The sequence below is a fragment of the Simochromis diagramma genome, unplaced genomic scaffold, assembly GCF_900408965.1.
Source record: "Simochromis diagramma unplaced genomic scaffold, fSimDia1.1 OVJJ01000481.1, whole genome shotgun sequence".
Classification (NCBI taxonomy): domain Eukaryota; kingdom Metazoa; phylum Chordata; class Actinopteri; order Cichliformes; family Cichlidae; genus Simochromis; species Simochromis diagramma.
Window position 1 is genome coordinate 1308920 of NW_024386898.1, and position 20831 is coordinate 1329750.

At 40.4% G+C, this 20831-nt stretch overlaps 1 protein-coding gene across 2 annotated transcripts; it reads left to right on the top strand.

Annotated features, from left to right (window-relative positions):
* The first annotated feature begins 256 nt into the window (after nucleotides 1–256).
* ggps1 (geranylgeranyl diphosphate synthase 1) lies at nucleotides 257–18374 on the top strand. Of its 2 annotated transcripts, XM_040034388.1 has the most exons (4): nucleotides 257–677; nucleotides 3345–3440; nucleotides 6390–6460; nucleotides 16774–18374. In XM_040034388.1, the coding sequence occupies exons 2-4, from the start codon at nucleotides 3368–3370 to the stop codon at nucleotides 17575–17577; spliced, it is 948 nt and encodes a 315-aa protein (XP_039890322.1). In that variant the 5' UTR covers nucleotides 257–677; nucleotides 3345–3367; the 3' UTR covers nucleotides 17578–18374. The 2 variants fall into 2 exon arrangements, with proteins under 2 accessions (XP_039890322.1, XP_039890323.1); XM_040034389.1 differs by lacking the exon at nucleotides 6390–6460.
* Nucleotides 18375–20831: the final 2457 nt, after the last annotated feature.

Genomic DNA, 20831 nt, shown 5'->3' on the forward strand with positions numbered 1-20831 from the left:
CCCTCCAATTGGATGGCAGCGACAAAGAAAACGCCTTAGTAACACATGATTGGTCAACCGTGGAGAAAAAATATCCATGGTAAAGTGTCCGATGTACCCTACTGGGTGGTTGTTGACACAATACCGGAGAATACCAAGACAAAAAATGTTGAAAAACTACAACACCCAGTCTTAGAGTACTGGTGTGTTAGGTATGCATGACAGAGTAGCCCGACAGTCGAAGTAAGGTTTTTCTTGGTAACTTACATGTAAGGGATATTGTACCGGGCAATGTAGAGATATAAATGCAACGGAGATTAATGCGCTGCACCTATCTGACGTTGCCTAGCTACTTCGCGCCTGCTCTGTAACGCAGACGAAACATATATATGTAGCTCATCAACACTAGCTGGAGAAGTGCAAGGCTTGTAGCGTGCTCTACTGTAACGGCGCTAGCTTAGCATAGCACCAGATGAAGTAGCCGACAGCACACCGGTTTAAAATGATATGAAGGTCTGGATATAACAGTTATATTTTGTGCCTTACTCGACCAGCGTGGAAGTGGATGATTTTATCTTGAGAAAGAAAGACATACTGAATGGTGATACACCATTGTGTTAGCCTGCTAACGCTAGCCCAGTAGCAGTGTGGCTAACCGGAATTCAGCACCGGCTAGTTAGCGGACTGAGTCTGCCAAGGTGGGTGGAGTTAAAGTTTCGGTATGTGTTAAGATTCCATGGTAGCATTGTATCTTAAAAGTGGTGTTTTCTGCTCTGCCGAGCATGTTTCATTTCAAATTAATCACTACTGTATGTTCTTAATTTAAAGGGAGCCACCAAGACGCGAAAACATGGTGCAGAAATGTTTCGTAGTTTTTCAGTGTGAGCGTGAAGAAAAATGCAGCTGTACACTGGTTAAAAATGTGGCTGAAAGTGGCGTAAACGAGGCGATGAATTCAGTTAACCTTTCGGTGCATAAAGTTCAAAACGACAAAAAAATACTGCAAAACTAGTGATACATGCAGTTACAATGTACACACATCAAACATCTGATCAAATATAGTTCCATAGTTTTATTTTTGGTCTCTTTATCACAGACTTTTCTGATCTAGTAGTCACAAATCCAAAACAGCCGCACCTTTTTTTTTTTTCTTTTTTTTTTTTTTTAATTAAGCCAATCTTTGGGAGTTTTGAGTGCCTCACGGGTGAAGTAGTTTTAAGTTATCCAGTGGCTCATGTGACAGTTTTGTCACCACTACAAGGGAATTTATAGTTCTGTTGCCCAGTTCTGCGTAAACAGCTCAAAGTGTAACCCATAGTTACACTTTGTTCGTATGAGTAAAATGTGCTATGTGTCTGATTTCAGCTACACTTAAATGGCCTTGAGTCTCACATTCTTCTTGTCATGTCAGCACTCTATTTCCTGTAAAAAGATTCTGTCTTCAGAAAACTTGTTGCCCAATCTGTTATTTAAGAGCTTGGTCGAAGTTTGACGGTGACAAATGACAGATACAAGTAACCTCACTAATAGTATACTTATTTTTACTCTAGTGTTAGGTGTGTCAAATCTTCGTTTTCCAGAGCTCAGTAGTGTCAACATTAATTCCACCATATTACTTTAGGGTCATTCATCGATCAAATTTAACTGTTTTCTGTTGTGATGTGAGGTGATGTGCTTTTAGTTAATGTCTGCATTTAAAATGTTCATTTTTAGCATTTGTTAGATTTAAAACTAAATCTGAAGAGCAACTTTTGGTATTTTCTTCTGGTGAGTAAAATTTTAAAGCAAGAGCAAGTGTTACCAGATCACCCTGGGAGTGAGTTGCTGCCCCAAGTGGAGTAGTTAAAGCATGTAGTACAGGGGTGGGGACCTCCAGGCCTCAAGGGCCAGTGTCCTGCAGGTTTTAGATATCACCCTGGGTCAACACATCTGAATCAAGCGATTAGTTCATTACCAGGCCTCTGGAGAATGTCAAGACATGTTGAGGAGGTAAATTAGCCATTTGAATCAGCTGTGTTGGATCAAGGACACATCTGAAACCCGGAGGACACCTGCCCTTGAGTCCTGGAGATCCCCCACCCCTGATATAGTAGTGAGGGATGAAGGGAGCAGAAGATCATATTTGAGCATCATCTACAGTGTGGTGCTTGTGGTACCAGTTGGTGACAAGAGTCCTGAGCATTAAAGTTAAACTGTCAGTTTAACAGTCTCTGTTCCTGTCCCCAGCTATGGTCATGCAAACAGCTTAAATGAGCTTTTCAGGCAATTCCAGTGTTTTGGGCACTTGACTAGGATTCTTCCTTGACACACCTTAGGTGTAGTGTTTCAGGCAGGTTTCACCAGGAGGACACCCAGAGTAGACCAGGATACACTGGAGAGATTTCTACTAGTTTGATAATGTCTTGGTGTACCCCTGGAAGGGCTGATGCGGATGGCTAGTTATTCCACATTCCAGATATTTTGTAACTTGGATGTCAGAACTTGGGAGTGACGTTACTCTTATAATATTTTTTTTCCCCTTAAAAACCTGCTGCAAAACATTCATGGATGGAGCCATGAATGTCTTAGACTTTACTAGTGTTTATGCTCAGTGCAGACATCTTGGATTGTTAGCTCTGGGATTGTGGGGCTGCGCTGATGTTCCAAGTAGAAAATCCAAGTTGAGGGGGCATTCCAGATTCAAATTTCAACTGGGAACTTGGAAATTCTGACTTATTTACGAATACACTGTGTGTCTCTACTAGAATGCTGCCCCTGTAACCTGGACCAGGAGAAGCAGCAGAAAATGAGTCGACATTTAGAGTATATAAGTCTGTCATTGTACATTAGATGTATTTAACTATTCTGTTTAATGCAAAACGGTTCTAGCACTTAAAAATAAATAAATAAGGCTTTGAAAATAATGAAAACCCTGAAAGAAGATGCAGACATTCACACTTTTAGGACATGACTGGGCTTGAAGGCATAATGTTCATTAATGAATTCAAAATTCACATTCCACACGCTGAGATCTTAAACGCTTAAAAATGGGAAGACTGTCATTTCCATTATACCAAACGCCCTTGAAAAATGCCAAAATACATTTTTTCTTCCCCCCCCCCCCCCCCCCACATGTCAAGCCATAAAAATAACAAATCCAAACAGGAATTTTTTTTGTATATAATAGTTAAAATGGCGTTTTGAATTCATCAGAACTTCAGTGTTCTAAACAAAGTTGCACCCATAGTGGGGTTTTATTTTTTATGGTTTGTTCTTTGTTCTAGTGACATTGTTATGAGGCCAAATGACACAGTGCATGCATTCGCTCAAAAACCAAATTTTTCTTTTAATAAATTGCTTTTTGTGTTCTTTATTTTCCATTATAGCTATATTGTATAAAGTTGAAGCGATGGACCATGGCACGGAGGCTGCTGCTGACCGAATCTTGCTGGAACCATACAAATACTTGTTGCAACTGCCAGGTGAGTCTCTTTGTCTCTCAGTGACCACAGGGGCAGGAAAGAGATAAACAAGCAGCTGTAATGTCTTAAGTTCTTAAGTTAGTGCCTACTCAAATCGACTTGGCATGGTTCTCCATGGTTTTCAGGGTTTTCCATTAGGTCATAGTACCTGGTACCAGGTACTTTTTTAGTACCTACTTGCCCCGGGTTCAAAGCGATCCAAGCAGGTACTAAAATGCCATCAATTGGCTGGTCAGTAGTGTCACTCGATGAGTCATGAGAGCGTCTCATTCGGGAAAATTAAACCGCCATTTTCGAAACTGAGCAACAAGGGAGATGACTACAAAAATCAACGCTGTGATCCCCGAGTCTGACAAAAAGCCACAGACTCGGCAGCAGGTTTATTCATGTGGCGACGTCCACCTTTTTTGTAGCATTCGCATCATATATTAATTACGTCGCGGGACGCTTGGATGCGTTGCTATGATGACAACCATGCACATTATGTAGTACTGGATTGTAATTGAAAACCAGTCGAGTCGTGGTGATCCGTGGCGAGTCGATCCAAGTAGGTACTAATGGAAAAGGGGCTTTACATATAGCTGATGAGTACTTTAGTTACACTGACCTGAGCTGCTTGCTTCCTTTTAGTATTTGTGGAACAGAGCATGAGGACAATATCTTGGATACTGAACATGATAAAAGGCTCCAGTTCAGACACAGTCGGCACAATAAAGATCGGCAGATGTTGGTCTTTTTATAAACACCGTATGATGCTGCAGTACTGGCATATTAGGTGTTAAACTAAAGAATGTCATATTACCATCACACAAGCAGTATTTGTTTCTAGTAATCAGGTTTAAAAACGTGGGGGTTGTCTAATTTATGATAACTGGAATTGTCTCCTGATGTCCTCACTGCAGGAGTAAACATCTGTCAGACAGTCAAGAACTGTGGGTTTCACAGATGATGAGCTCAAAAACACTCAAATGCTAACTGTGAGAGCAAATGATTCTGACTTCTTCGGGAGTCTGATAAGGGAGTGTGTGCGCAAGTCTGTGACTAATAGACGAGATACACAGATATGGGTTTGGATGTTACCATATTTCATATTTTATGAGGGGAAAAGGTTCATTGAGGATTCCAGTCTTCTTAAATTATTGGTGTCTGAGGGGAAACTTTGACAAAAGGATGAGTGTAAAAGAATTATGGTTCTCAAATACATTGGAAAAGGGATTGTCTTATAATCAGTTGAGCATAATCATAAGTTATAGCTTACAGATTTCAGCTTTTAACAAAGTATTTCAAGTAATTTTGGTGTTTGGCGCATTCGCTCTAATGTCTTTGAAATAAAACCACACTAACTTACTGATATTTGCTATTACATCATAATATGTAGTTTTGCAGCAGTATATTGCTTTCTTTTTGTTGAGGGTATTATATTTTTTTTTCTAAGCTCTAAAGTTACATGGTTTTTATTTCAATGTTCACCACAGACTGGCTTGACAATAATTTGAGCATAAACCAATTTGCTGTATTTGTAATCTCTTTGATTCGAGTATGAGGCTGTAATTCACAGAATAATGACTTCTAATATTAATAAAATGGAACAGCTGTAGAAATGAGACAATGAAACCCTGAAATGAGCAAGCTGTGCACATCTCTGTGCATGTTTAACTGTTTTCTTTAGTGTGGATTCTCATTCCTAGCAGCTGTTTTTGAGATTTAATTATTGCTTCAGTTTTGATTGGTCACTTCTCGTCAGTAGAGAAAAGCCTGACCTAACACCAGACGTTAATTTGGATAAATGGGACATGTGCCTGGTATTTGTTAGTAGGGTTGTTTCTCTGCTAGAAGTTGCACCGTTTTCCCTTCCTGGCTCTGTGTTTCACAAATTACATTTTAAATAGAACAAAGGATGGCACCAGGTCTCTATTTTAAGTTGAGGCGATGTTGGTTAATATTGAAAGAACTGCATTTGGAATATACTCGAGCCCTTTTAAGGCATAGTGTCTCAATTGTAAGATAGACTATATCATTATACTCCTAATGGTTTAGACTATGGCTTTGAGCACTCGGTGAAAACTGCTTTACAGCAGAGTTCAATAGGATGAAGGAGGAAAAAATGCCTTAAATGTTGTCTTTGAAGATAAAAATATCTGTTAATCCTGCCTGTGTTTCCAGCTTTTTAGTGTTTTAGTCAGGTAGCAGCTCAGCGGGAGCTGATCAACTAATGGTTTAAATGTTCACCCTCACTTAATCTTCAACTGTGTTTTGTATAAGTGGAGTTAAAAATGTGTTTTATCTGTGTGAGACTGGTGTTTATTTAGCCTCATTTCACACTAAATGCGAAAGCCATTTCTTTGAGAACACTCTGTACCTGCAACTCTCTATAATTAAAGCTTGGGTCCATACATTTTCGTAAAGTGACAAAATTTTTGTGATTTTTGCCCCTGTGCAGCACAACAGTGGATTTTTCACTCCAACAATTAAGATGTGAACAGACTTCATGCTTCAATTCAAAGGGTTTAACAAAAGTATTGAATTAACTGTTTAGGAATTATAGCCATTTTTATACACAGTCCCCAATTTACAGAGGCTCAAAAGTAAATGGCCAAGTCAGTTACAAGCAGTCCGATCTGTTTTCCTTCATTATTTCATGACATATCAGAACTCTTAGTTGGTGGAGTAGTCATTTACTACGACTACTGGGGCCTCCACCAGAGCCCAGCATGTGATAAATGAAGATTATTTTAAATTGGTAATCAAGGAAATTTACTGTAATAGAGTGAAGGAAGGTTTAAATGACCGTAATGGGTCCATTTGGGGGTGGGACAACCCCAAAATTGTCCACATGAAGTCTTTGTGTGAAGTAATACCACTGTAGATGCCACGTCCTTTTAGGATAAAACAATTGATCTTTTTTTTCTTTTCTTTTTTTTTTTTTTTTTTGTTCTGCTCTTTCGGTAGGAAAACAAGTGAGAACAAAACTCGCCCAAGCATTTAACCACTGGCTCAATGTTCCCGAGGACAAACTGCAGGTGAGAAAAATCATCCGTTTTGCTGCCAGAGCTGTCTGGTGTTAATTGTTGCTGACAGATTTAGGAAGGTGAAATGAAACTGTGCTCGTTCAGAACAGGTAGTTTATTTTTGCAATGCGACCATTTTGCATTTTATCAGCAGAGTTGTTCCTAAGTGTAAAGCTTGTGAGAAGAGCTTAGAGCGCACATGATTTATTAAAGGAGATTGTTAATGCAGCTGAGGATTAAGTGGAACGAGATGGTGGGGAAAAAAACGATGCAAAGCTTTTAAAAACTGTTCAGTTTCTCTGCATTTTAAACCCTTGTTTCTCCAGTTTTAATGAATTCCTAAGATTGAATGCATTGTGTTTACCTTTGGTGTGTTATATTTGTTCATGTTGCTGGAGCATTAGAGATGCACACTTGGGTAACACAGTGACTTGCATATACTGTGTATGTCGCCATTGTGATTCAAACACTGGTTTTCAACTCTGCGGTGCAGGTTTTGTCCATGGCTGTGCTAGTTTGTGGTGCCAGAAGTTGCCTTATTTGGACTAGAGTGTAGTGCCAAGTTATCAGCTAAAGCTAGATATTTTGGTTAACAAAATTAATTCATGGTTCAACAGCGACACATCTGCTAAGTATTACAAAGTAACATACTAATAAACTACAGTTACACTCGCCAAGACTGAAGCACAAACATCTGTGATGAACCGTACCACACATGTACAGTCAATCGGCTTAAAACATGCACGCAGAATGAAGAGGTCCAGTTTAATAAGGTAAAGCCTAGTAGACTATGAAGTTGGGCATCTTTAACGAGTGTCTATGGGGATTGGCTCTGTTTTTGAAGCTGGTCTCAAGTGGCCACCACAGGAATTTCCAGTTTTATCACTTCCTCGTTGGCTTCCTTTTTCAGCCTGCTGCTGGTTAAAGGTACACTGTGTAAAATGTCACTGCTAGATGTCGGTGGATTGCAGATTTCATTCAGCTGAACTTTGTTTTCTTACCCCTCCCAATTCAAGTGATGGTGGCTGCTGTAAGACAAACAACTCTGGCCAGCTGTAGTGAGTCAGTTTAGCTCAGCTGTCAATGCCTCCACATCGGTTTATTCTCGAGAAGGCTTTATAACTTTGTAAAAGGAGTTCAATATGAATTGATGAGTCAGTGAAGCTCATTTCTGTCCGATGACAGTGATACTGAAATTAGTTGTTGAGGACTTTTCTTTCTGTAAGTGCTGCCGTTTTTGCTGCTGTTAGCGGTTTTAGTGTGACTGATCTAACATTGTTGAACCTTTATTTTTATTTATAAAGGACAGCCAAGCTTAACATTAACTGGCATAATGTTAGCTTTTAATCAGCTGTGGTTGATTAGCTGGCTCGTTGTCAGCAGTTTGGAGGCTAATTTCCTGATGATATGTAATTGTAACAATATTGGGAATAAATAAGTTTGTTTATGCATGTTTTTTGTGTGTTAGAGCCCTGACTTCAGCTTAGGAGATGGAATTGGGTCGGCAACTGTATTCAAGATGGGAGGGCAACATGGTAGCTTCCAAAAACCAGTGCCCGTCTGTCTTTGTAATGGATTAATTCTAACTTGATAGGAATGCATCTCTGTGTGTTGGCGATGCCGTAATTGTTGCATTACGTAATTGCATACCAATCGATGTGCGCTTAGAAGTAAATTCTCTTTTTTATAAAATAACCTCAAAATGACTGACTGTACCTTTTTTTTTTTTTTTTTTTTTTTTTTTTTTTTTTTTAATGAATTGTCATTTTATACAGTGAGACAAAGAAGTATTTAGTCAGCCACCGATTGTGCAAGTTCCCCCACTTAAAATGATGACAGAGGTCAGTAATTTGCACCAGAGGTACACTTCAACTGTGAGAGACAGAATGTGGAAAAAAAAATCCATGAATCCACATGGTAGGATTTGTAAAGAATTTATTTGTAAATTAGGGTGGAAAATAAGTATTTGGTCACCTCAAACAAGGAAAATCTCTGGCTCTCACAGACCTGTAACATCTTCTGTAAGAAGCTTTTCTGTCCCCCACTCGTTACCTGTATGAATGGCACCTGTTTGAACTCATCATCTGTATAAAAGACACCTGTCCACAGCCTCAAACAGTCAGACTCCAAACGCCGCCATGGCCAAGACCAAAGAGCTTTCGAAGGACACCAGGAAAAGTATTGTAGACCTGCACCAGACTGGGAAGAGTGAATCTACAATAGGCAAGCAGCTTGGTGTGAAAAAATCAACTGTGGGAGCAATCATCAGAAAATGGAAGACATACAAGACCACTGATAATCTCCCTCGATCTGGGGCTCCACGCAAGATCTCATCCCGTGGGGTCAAAATGATCATGAGAACGGTGAGCAAAGATCCCAGAACCACACGGGGGGACCTGGTGAATGACCTGCAGAGAGCTGGGACCAAAGTAACAAAGGTCACCATCAGTAACACACTACAACGGCAGGGAATCAAATCCCGCAGTGCCAGACGTGTTCCGCTGCTGAAGCCAGTGCATGTCCAGGCCCGTCTGAAGTTTGCCAGAGAGCACATGGATGATACAGCAGAGGATTGGGAGAATGTCATGTGGTCAGATGAAACCAAAGTAGAACTTTTTGGTATAAACTCAACTCGTCGTGTTTGGAGGAAGAAGAATACTGAGTTGCATCCCAAGAACACCATACCTACTGTGAAGCATGGGGGTGGAAACATCATGCTATGGGGCTGTTTTTTCTGCCAAGGGGACAGGACGACTGATCCGTGTTAAGGACAGAATGAATGGGGCCATGTATCGTGAGATTTTGAGCCAAAACCTCCTTCCATCAGTGAGAACTTTGAAGATGAAACGAGGCTGGGTCTTCCAACATGACAATGATCCAAAACACACCGCCCGGGCAACAAAGGAGTGGCTCCGTAAGAAGCATTTGAAAGTCCTGGAGTGGCCTAGCCAGTCTCCAGACCTCAACCCCATAGAAAATCTGTGGCGGGAGTTGAAAGTCCGTGTTGCTCGGCGACAGCCCCAAAACATCACTGCTCTCGAGAAGATCTGCATGGAGGAATGAGCCAAAATACCAGCTACTGTGTGTGCAAACCTGGTAAAGACCTATAGTAAACGTTTGACCTCTGTTATTGCCAACAAAGGTTATGTTACAAAGTATTGAGTTGTATTTTTGTTATTGACCAAATACTTATTTTCCACCCTGATTTACGAATAAATTCTTTACAAATCCTACCATGTGGATTCATGGATTTTTTTTTTTCACATTCTGTCTCACAGTTGAAGTGTACCTCTGGTGCAAATTACTGACCTCTGTCATCATTTTAAGTGGGGGAACTTGCACAATCGGTGGCTGACTAAATACTTCTTTGCCCCACTGTAACTGCTAGTGACCTTGTTTACATTACATGTAGCCAGCTGACTGCTTTAAGAGAGGAGTGTGAGGTGTGACAGCTACAAGGCATGATTCCTTATCTCATCTGTACATCTCTAAATTGACGGCCACATTATTACACGTTTAGAGGGCTGATTCAAAAAGACCTCATGTTGCTCTGATGACTGGTCATTGAGCTAGTTAAAGGCACAAGGTTCATTCATCATCCAGCTTTGTGGCTTGAAGCTAAATTTGATGCAACTAACAATACCAAGCTGTGTCAGATCAGGGCATGTTGTATAGACATTTTTTTTATTTTTTTATTTATTTATTTATTTTTTTAAATCTATTTTTATGACACAGATTTCCATCCCCTGAATGCCACAGAAGCTCCCAGTAAACTCCACTAAGGAATGGTCTACATAGAAATGCAGAGGAGAACAAATGAAATATGTCAAACAATCCCTTTTATTGGCTACATTATATAAAGACATTAAATGCAATACAACAGAAAAACAAGATAACTCCATGCCTAGAGGTATGCTAAACACTGCAAAAATGTATGTGGTGATACATGTTTTACTTCCAATAGTACGTGTTTGTGGCTTTACTCACTGAATTCAGTTAGTGTATATTTGTTCATACAAGTTTCACTGCTTACACTCCTTTTTATGAGTTTGTGTGCATGCTGGGCATCACATCACCCTTTCACTAGAAGACTGTGATGAAAATTTTATAATGATTGCAGAACTTCTCAATTGTCTTCTTTTGTTTCATTTTCTCTGAAGCTGGATGGACAAATAAAAGCAAATGTGGATTAACAGCAGTTTCAGTATGATGTGGCAGCTGCTGTTTATATTGGGATATTTCAAGATGAAAAGCATTTAAAACTTGGTTGATCTTTTAAAGAAAGTTATGCTTAGTTGTAGGTTTTTTTTGTTTAGTTTTTTATAAAAGTGGGTAGGCCATAGTCGCTATAGATTACAATTTACTAACATCTGGAATATGTTGTATAAAATAAAGTAGGGCTGGGCCATATCATACCATTCACGGTAATACCGGTATAATGTTGGGCAACGATATGGGTAAAACGCGCATGCGCAGTGCCGTCGTTATTACCGTGTTGTTTGTGTTTTGTTTTTTTGGGGGGGGATACGGCAAAATCGACAGTGCCCCTTATAATCCCATGGGCCTTATGTATGAATTCTGGTTGTGTTTACTGACCTTTATGTCGTACACGGCGCTCGAAAATCTGTCAAATGTTTTAGTACGACTTTGCTAAGCTACGAAGCCGCACTGCTTGATGGATTGTCGGAGCATTACGGCTATCGTAGGCAGGAGCCTCTTGGAGTGATACGTACTGTGCTTCAACATAATATTACCGTAGTGTGTGTGTGTGTGTGTGTGTGTGTGTGTGTGTGTGTATAACCTCTTAAGTTTTGTGGATATTATACATGGTTATGCTGAGGATATGTCGGCCAATTTCCACTGGAAATGCCTTTTGGTTAAACTGTCAGCAAGGAATTTGCATTTGCACTATTACATTTTTATATAACTTTAATGCACATAAAAATAAAAAAAAAAAAAAAAAACAGCTGCTCGTTTAAGTGAAAATACATTGATGGTTTTTTTATTTTTTTGCACTAATAAAGTTGTGGAGTTGAAAAGTATTTGGTGTATTTGGTATTTGAAAAGTATCTAGTGTCAATTATATCGTCAGTTTTATCGTTATCGCAAATTTTCAAATGTCTATTGTGATAAATATTTTTGGTCCTATCGCCTCCCGCTCTAGTGTAAAGCATGTATTAGACAGCATCTGGTGAATGTTTATGTATTTAAGATGTACTGTACTTGCGTTAATCTCCAGTGAAAGGCTACTTCTTTTTCAGCTTCTTGTGCTCTGATCACCTTTGTGAGACGGGGATTAGTGGATTCAAGTCACGGACTGCTTCCAGAGTAAAAACCTACAGTTCCACTCATCCATTAGATTGTTGTAACATGTTCTTGGCTGCCTGATTAGAGTGCTACAGACACATTGAAATACAGACCGCAGGCAGATTGAAATTTCTTGAATTCCTCCCTTTTTCTCTGTTAAATGAATTTCAGATTAGCCATTCTGGATTTATTGGTTTTATTGAGCAGGGCCCTTGCCTTTGTCTCCTTAGGGCGATCAGGCTATTGATCCTATTATACTGATAGCATTAGCATTGTACTGACTCAATACTGTTCTTGTTTGCATTGACAAAGCTACCTAATCTGTGTTTTCTGAATCTGCATGCCTTTCTATGGTGGAAAATGCAGAAGTGCTGAGCCTGTCGGGTCTCATTACAGTTGCTGTTCAACAGGTCTGTTTGTCCTGAATGTTTTATAAACCCCTCACAAATAGAGGAATCTTAGCTCTGCAGTAAAGCCCGGAGGTCTCACACGGTTGTCTCCTGTGTAGTCTCCCGTAGTTTCCAAAGAGGAGTCCGGTCTTATTTTTGATGACCATTTTCAGGCATCTATTTAACAAAAAAGAAGTACACGGATACAGTTTGTGGGGGAAAAGTAATAAAGTTGTCATCAGTGCGGTCATGTCAGCGGTTCCCATGAGACACTGTTTACCTCACTCTTTAATCACATTCTGCAGCTTTTACAGCAGATTGAAATAAACTCGGATTGCAAAAAGAATAACCTAAACAGTTTAGCCTGCAGTGTCATGTTTGATTATTTTCACACTGTATGTAGGTCAAATTTATTAAAGCTGAGAAAACACTTTATGAATCCTTAGTTTTGAGTTTGGTTGAGTCTGCGATGTTGTTGACAGGGTGTATGACGTGCATTCATAAGCAAGCTGTGTGAACATCTACTCGCGTTCTCCTGATAATTCCACTTTAGTGGATACTTCCCTGTTACGGTGCAGCAGTTGGTTTAAATCTACTTCAGATATAACAGCCCTGTCTCTTCCACGCGTCTCCCTCCGTCTCTGTAGAAGCGCCATAAACTCCTGCTGAACCCACAATGCAGATTGAGCGCGCTCCTCGTCATCATTAGTGTACTGCCAAGAAGTCATCGTTGCCGCCGCCATGGAAACAACCATGGCTTCAGATAGATGGAGGCAGTGACAGCAGTACTCTCTCTCGTTCACTTGGCAGTGCATTTTTTATCAAGCCCCATATGTGCTTCTGTACTGCATATGACAGCACAGGTGGTGGAGGCTTGGGGAAATTCCCCGTGTTCATCATTTTCCTTGTGACCTTTAGCTGATGGCTTTCCTTTTGTTTTCTCTGACACTGTTGATGCTATATATTTTTTTTTTATATACAGTCTTTTACTTTAGAAACACATGTTCATGAGTGCTCGCAACCTCAGGCCAAGAGCTTCTCATGTTTTTGTGACAGTGGGACAACGGGAGGAAAAAAAAAAGACTAGGAATCAATGTCAGGTTCTCATGAAATATAATGTGGATAAAAATGTAACTACTGGAATAATGAAGGCATGCTTAAAGTATTTCCGATGCACAGGCTGGCATTTGAACTTGTAATATCTGACGAGGTTATTATTACATGCAGCGGATGACCTGCAGACGATCACATCACAGTAAAAGCTGGACCAGGTTAGATAGTCAGCAGCATCAGTATCATACGTTATAACAGGAAATTTTCAAAACCATGCATTTTGGTAAAATAAGGTTAAAATACCGATACTTCTCTGTTTTGAAAACTGATATGAAGATGTCAAGCTCAGTAAGTTGTGCAGAATAGTGAAGAAAAGTCTTTGCCGTGTATGGGAGTATTTTAGCTTTAATCAAGGTGAATTAGTTTGTACGACTTTGTCTCAAAATGGCTTAAAATGGTAATTCTTTAAACCGCCTCTCTGTTCAGTCCATTAATGTGACGTTATCAGCCAAGACAACAAATGTCAACTGGTTCTTCAGCAATAATCTATGGAAGACGTTAGGTGAGTGTCTATTAACTAATTTGCTATGCATTTAAATGGAAATTTGGACAAACTAGTCTGAGATTTGGAAAGTTTTACTCTTAAAACATGGGCAGCGCTGTGGTTCGCATTGCTACTGGTTTTGTTTGTGTGGGTTCTCGCCAGGTACTCTGGCTTCTTCCCACAATCCACAGGTCCCTGCAACCCTGAATTGGATACGTGGAAAAGAATGGATTGATATTCCCAAACGTTTCTAACCTTTTTTTTTTTTTAAAAACAAAAAACAAAAAAAAGAATCATTTAGGAGATGCGAAACACATCTGAGCCCATAGTGACCGTTACTAATGAGTATGAAATAATATAAATTATTTTATGCCACATGTCTGCTCTGCAGTAGGTTATTATGGATTTATTTATTTAACTAACAGAGCGGTTGTGAAACGGGGGGGGGGGATTTTAGCATGTTGAGGCCTGCTTTGAAACAGTAGCTATAAAGCCTATGCAGGTCGCTTTGACTCAATCCTCAGATCCAGAATACCAGCAAGCCAGCAGCATTGGCAGTGAAAGCAAACAAATCTGTTCACACACTGTTAAATCCTGTTTACCTCTGACTTTTTGTTTTGACTTGGATTCCATAGCTGAGGACTAGTCATTCATGTGTATGTGTTCATGCAAGCACCACTATTGATGTTCAGCAAAAGGGGGATGCGGTGCCAGGGGACAGATGTAGGACATGACCCACATAACAGCTAAAAATACAACATTAAAACTTAATTTTTTTTCTGTGTATAGGGTTCACATTTTCTAACGTCATAACTCTGATCTAGTTATTACCAGAGACACTGGTTGTAGTACAAACCATTTCTACCATCTTCACTTCACGTATTGACCCCAACCAGTTAACCAGCGTTGGTTTAAGCAGCTATTTATGGGCTCACTATTTGTTACCTAGTCCTCACATTTATTGCTACGGTGACTAACATCACTATCGCTGTGTGCCCGGAAGAGGTGTCAGGTTAGAAATGTGGATAACTATTTGTAATAAACCTGTATTACAGGATTTCTCTCACAGTAGTCAGTTATTAGTTCAGAGCTCACTTATCCACATAGTTGAAATTTCTCTGGCTTCACTGCACTGCTTAAAAATGATACGCTTCTGTTTGCTCTTATTAAAACAAGAGCGTGTGAAGGCAAAATATGGGAACTCGGCATAAATACTAACATGATTATTTATTTTTAAATGAATCCCAGATAACAGCTGTGGATTTTTCAACATTGGCAGAATATCTATAAATCCATAAATCATTTGGACACTAAAACACTAAAATGGATGAATGAAGCTATTTTTTTTTTGTGAATGACACAATCCAGTAGGCATGGTGTGAGTGACCAGTGCTGCAGCCTGCTTCAGGTATAAATGTGATCACCTGCTGTAATCTCGCCAAGTGTGACGGTTTTATGGCAGAACATAACTGGCTTGTTGTTTTCATTTACCTCCTGTCATCATGTCAGACTCGGTATGCTTGTTTTTTGTGAATGTGTCTCTGCATTTTTAATAGATCACTGATTATAGCTTTAGCAAACTGAGTTTCTGCGTCACTAACCTCTTGTGACAATCAATATAGACTTGCGGAGTAGTGGCACTCGGGGCTCAAACAGCATTATGCAGTGACAGCCTGACTCATTAAATTCCTTGGAGAATGGAGACACTTAAAAGTCCAAAACCTGAAAATTGTTTGTGCTTGTGTTCGGGTTTGATTGCTGCTGCTGTTATCTGAAGCGCTCTAGCTGAATTTCAAGTTGATTGAGCCATTGTTTCTTTTTTGTTTTTTCCCCTGATGGTGCATTGTAATTTGCAGTGAACCTTTTTAAATACTTCAGAATGTGTTTTGTTTTGTTTTTGTTTTGTTTTTTCCATCTAAATAATACATTTTCATGCATGCATTTATTGTAGCTTTACCCACGTCCCCTGCTTTGTAAGTGGCTCACTGAGGTTTCAGGGTGAGCAAGTGTTTGGGACCCTGCCGAAGGAAAGGTTGTGTTTGGCTGATAAACTGCTCAACTGGCCTAGCCTTGGCCATCTGCCTGACCCACTGAGTCACTCTTTGTGCTCTCAGGCCTCATACAAACAGCTTTCATTACCAGGCCACCCCACTTGTCTTTTAAATCAGCAGGGCACTCGAGCAGGCTGTAAGGCCAGCTCAGGACAGCAGACACCTGATGGCCACTGTGACTGTTGTGAGTCGACGTGGGCCGTTTTTGGGTTAACGGGGTGTGTGTGTGTGTGTGTGTGTGTGGGGCTCGGTTTTCCACTGATAAATGAATACTATTATTTGGCATTGGTTCGTGAAGCACAGCATAAACAGTATGTGGTACATGTGTGCTGCCACATAGTGGTGAAGATCAGGATAGAATATATCTACAGTGCCCTTGACTCACCACAGCAGTGCTCTGGACGTTGAGGCTGGTAGGTCATATTGTATTAAAAAGCTTGTCAGTATACTCATCGTAGTGACTAAGGTTAAGCATTCAGCCTTCCTCATCGTCTCTGTGGAGGAGGTTAAAGTGCACCAAGCCCAGCAGTGACACCTCTAATTGCTCAACCATGCATTTCCTATAACCTCGTCAAAGCTCTGTGTCTCTCCTGACAGCTGCTCCGTCACAGTGTGAGTCTGCTCCGGGCCAGAGTGCATCTTTGCTGAGCTCTTCATGCTCAGACTGACTGCTTAGCTTGTTTCAGCAACAACTGTTTTGTTTACTGATGAAGACTTTGACTTGTGGAGCAGTGCAGACAAGAGTGTAGACATGGCACCCTCTGCTGTATACAAGTTGTAATGCATAATTTACACAGAGCCTCTGACAACCTGTTGGAGTCTGTTTGAGCTGGAGGAGAGACTGTTTGTTTCTTTAAAAATATTTCCTCTGCACTGGACGCTCTCGTAAAGATGAAACATTAACAACTGTACAAGAAGATATTTTACTTCCGGATACATTTTTATATGAATTAACACAAACACACTTGTTCTTATGTCCAGGTGATCATTGAGGTGACTGAGATGCTACACAATGCCAGCCTGCTGATAGATGACATTGAGGATAGCTCCAAGCTGCGTCGAGGCTTCCCTGTGGCACACAGCATCTATGGCGTTCCTTCTGTTATCAACTCGGCCAACTACGTGTACTTCCTGGGGTTGGAGAAGGTGCTGATCCTGGAGCACCCTGAGGCGGTGCGAGTGTTTACCCGTCAGCTTCTTGAGTTGCATCGCGGTCAGGGCCTCGACATCCACTGGAGAGACACCTACACCTGTCCCACCGAGCAGGAGTACCGCAAAATGGTGCTGCAGAAGACAGGAGGGCTGTTCGGCCTCGCTGTAGGCCTGATGCAGCTCTTCTCAGACTGGAAGCAGGACCTGAAACCCCTCTTGGACACACTGGGCCTTTTTTTCCAGATCCGTGACGATTACGCCAACTTGAGTTCCCGCGAGTACAGCGAGAACAAGAGTTTCTGCGAGGACCTGACCGAGGGCAAGTTCTCCTTCCCCACCATTCATGCCATATGGTCACGTCCGGAGAGCACTCAGGTGCAGAACATCCTGAGGCAGCGCACGGAGAACATGGACATCAAACGATACTGCGTGGACTACCTGGAAAAGGTGGGCTCATTTGCTTACACCCGCCAGACTCTGCGGGAACTGGAGATTGAGGCCTACCGGCTCATTAGGGAGTTTGGGGGAAACCCTCAGCTGGAAAGCCTGGTCAAACATCTTAGCCAGATGCATCACGAGGCCGAGGCCACAGCCGAGTCTAGCTGTGAGCCGCCCTCCAGCCAAAACCACTGACCGCATATTTACCTTAAATGCTGCGTGACTCCCATGCACTCCAGCACACAGATCCTTAGCTGATGCACTGATACAGACACGCACATTCCTGCAAACCTCAGTACATACCAGAACATCTCCTTCACACACTATGCTGAGTCTTCATGACTGAATTCAGATAGCAGACCAGTCCCAAATGTTGCCTTTTGGTTTTGTGTTCATGAAGGCATCCTGCAAGAGTTGCTTTATTGTACACATAACTAACTTTTGTATCAAAGTGTAACAGTTCAATCAGCGGAAGACATGAATTGAAATTAACTTCAGGGTTTGTTTGGTTTTTTTTTCCATTTTTTTCTGAAAATGAAAACTACCAAGATGGCAAAAAAAGCTTTTACGCCTTTTGATGTGCACAACAGTGCATAAATGTATTTCTCCCCTCCTTGTAAGCAAATGTAAATTGTTTATCTAAGAGCAAGTCTCTTTTCCCCCCCCCTCTCATGTTTAAAAATAGGATATGGATGTCTTGGGCTTATGTGGTTTGGGGCTCCTTAATCATCAAACCACCAGAGTGCCAAGCTTATAGGAAAGACCTCCACCACTGTACTGTCTCCTTGTTACATAACACACTGGTTTTACATGCAAAGTAGTGTTCCTGTTGCTCATGCTCTCAGTATTTGAATACTGTGTTTGTTTTTGTTTCAACAGGTCTTTACACCTCGAACACTTCATTAGTGTCATACTGGTATTTATTAGGAAACAACTCTGTGCAGTAACACCTTGTTTGTACTTATTTAATAAAAAAGGTTCTTTAAAGATCACCTGTGGAAAGCAGTTTTTGGCATTAGTGCCAGTTTGATCTTTTGAATCTATTACAGTAACTAATCTGAGGACAGATGTGCAAATGACCGAAGCTGTTCATGGAGATTCTTCAGCACTGGAGTAGTGCTAGTAATAAAAATTACAATTGCAAAAATATATTATATAATGAATTGAGTCACTATAACAGCAGGGGTTGTTATAATCTGGATGTATAAATTTAAGTGACTAATTTTAATGAATTGCACTGGTAATTGATAACAATTTTTCTTTTTTTTTCTTTTTTTTTTAAATAAGCTTAATAAATGGAAAGCTGAAGTGAAACTGGAAAGTCTAAGTTATAAAAATGTGTTTTTTAAATTGACATAACATTCATGGATTTTATTTAATTTTAAAAAAAATGAAATACTGATAACATTTTAAAATTTATGTAAGTCACACTTCACAAAGAATCTGTTCTTTTTGAAACTGAAATAGCTTTTTGCCACAAAACACACCTTTAAGATATGTTGTATATATTTACAACATATCTTAAAGTTTTAAATATTTCAGATATTCTGATTCTTTTCATACAATGACATTTCTGCCCTTTAGTGTGACCTAATGTCCTCTGTGTGTGGTTAACCCCCCGAAACAGCTGGGTATTATGTCAGGAGATGCAGTTAATAATTTCCAACAATTTTTAAGGACAAAGTTTTGCTCACATATACAGTAGCAGTCCAACATAAGAAATGAATTACAACTTTTTACAGGTCAACCTGACATGTAGCTACATTTCTCCAGAGCTACACATCAGGTTACGTATGTTTCCCGGTGAAGAAAAAGTTTAATGTTGCTAATTCAATCTGTTTGCTGCTGCTCGCTTGGCCATGTCTCCTTTGTTTTTAAAGGAAAAAAAAGATCTTGGCTCCTGGTGGGAGTAACCTGGTTAAATAAAGGTTAAAGAAATAAAGTTTGAGCTTTTTGACGTGACTTCCTGGCGACAGTCATCAACAATACTCAGACTGTGCTGTTTAAACAATGTTCAGTTGGTACTAAGGGGTCTGAATAGGAAACTGAAAGCGTTCGACCCCTTACATTGATCACGCTATATTTGTCACACAGCAAATTTTAACATTAGACAAAGATAACCTGAGTAAATACTAAATGCAGCTTTCAAATGATAATTTCGGTGATTAAGGGAGAAAAGTTGTCCAAACCTACCAGTGTGTGTCTCTCATTTATCCTGCACACACACAACCACAACACATGGGCCCATCATTACAGAACACAGAGGCATCATTATCTGTAGTGTATGTAATCATAAGCTGTCTCCTGTTACAGCAGATGTGTGTATTTATTTTTCAAGGTTATCGGTGCTTTTACATCTGCATGCTGAACAGTACGGCCTCTGAGATTATTACAGAATTGCCTGCTTTGATTTGAGGAAGCTTGACTGAATACATGCATACAGAGCCTGGCTCCTCTGGATGCGGTTGGTGTTTGGTCTGAAAAAACAAGACAACAAAACCAAACTGGGCGCCGCTCATCTAAATCCTGCGTTAGCTTCTGTTAATACTGTTGTGAGTTTTTCCTGAGCTGCTGAAAGACCGGCAGAGCTGCGGAGGGCGGCTATCTGTCCTCGACAGCTCTGTTCACTCAGTGAAGCCCCAGATCTTGACAGCTGCAATTCAATTAATTACGTGTCCTTTAGATTGAATTGTGGTTTCACTAAAAAAAAAAAAAGAAAAAAAAAAAGCATCTATTAATCAAAATGTCCATTTTTTATAAATCTGTGGGACCGGCACCTCTGCTAATTTGCCTTCCAAGCAGCCGCAAGTGCAGGAAAATGTGATGCAAATGCATTTCTGATTTGATAAATAGTGGAGATGTATGAAGTGGCTTTCGCAGAGCTGACTTAAGTCCATCACAATAATCAAAGCCTCTCACGGTTCTCATTTCTTCTCCCCCTCGCTCTCTCGCGCTCTCTAGGTTGACTAGATTGATTTTCCTCACCCACGGTGTCTGAATTCTGTTTGAGAGCAAAACAGAATAGCTTTTGTGCTCGCTCACTGTCTCCCTCATCCTCTGCAAGCTTTGGATTATTTATCACTGGGCCGTGCTTTACACATCTGTGTTGCTTGGTAGCACTCTGATGGATATTTCATAAATATTCTTGTGACAACAAGAGGAAAAAAAAAATTGAAAACCTTGTTTCTGAAAATGTAAATATCGGGCACCGTGTGTACTCCTTCGCTGCCTTTCTGGTGATTCTGCTGAATTGAATCATACCATTACCTTCTATATTCTTCTTGTTGCTCAACTATGTGGGTAAGTTTTCATGCGATCGCTGGAGGTTTCACCTTGCACACATTTGCACCTCTGAGCTGGCAGAACCACTGCAGTCCTTCACTGAAGCACCTGGCAGGATATTAAAATTTTCCACAGTAGACTCCGAAGAAAACCACCCACATGACCGC

Coding starts and splice junctions, on each gene's coding strand:
- ggps1 (XM_040034388.1), top strand. CDS start 3,368: ATGGACCATGGCACGGAGGCTGCTGCTGACCGAATCTTGCTGGAACCA. Junction 3,441..6,389: donor ATACTTGTTGCAACTGCCAG/GTGAGTCTCTTT, acceptor CTCTTTCGGTAG/GAAAACAAGTGAGAACAAAA. Junction 6,461..16,773: donor TTCCCGAGGACAAACTGCAG/GTGAGAAAAATC, acceptor TCTTATGTCCAG/GTGATCATTGAGGTGACTGA.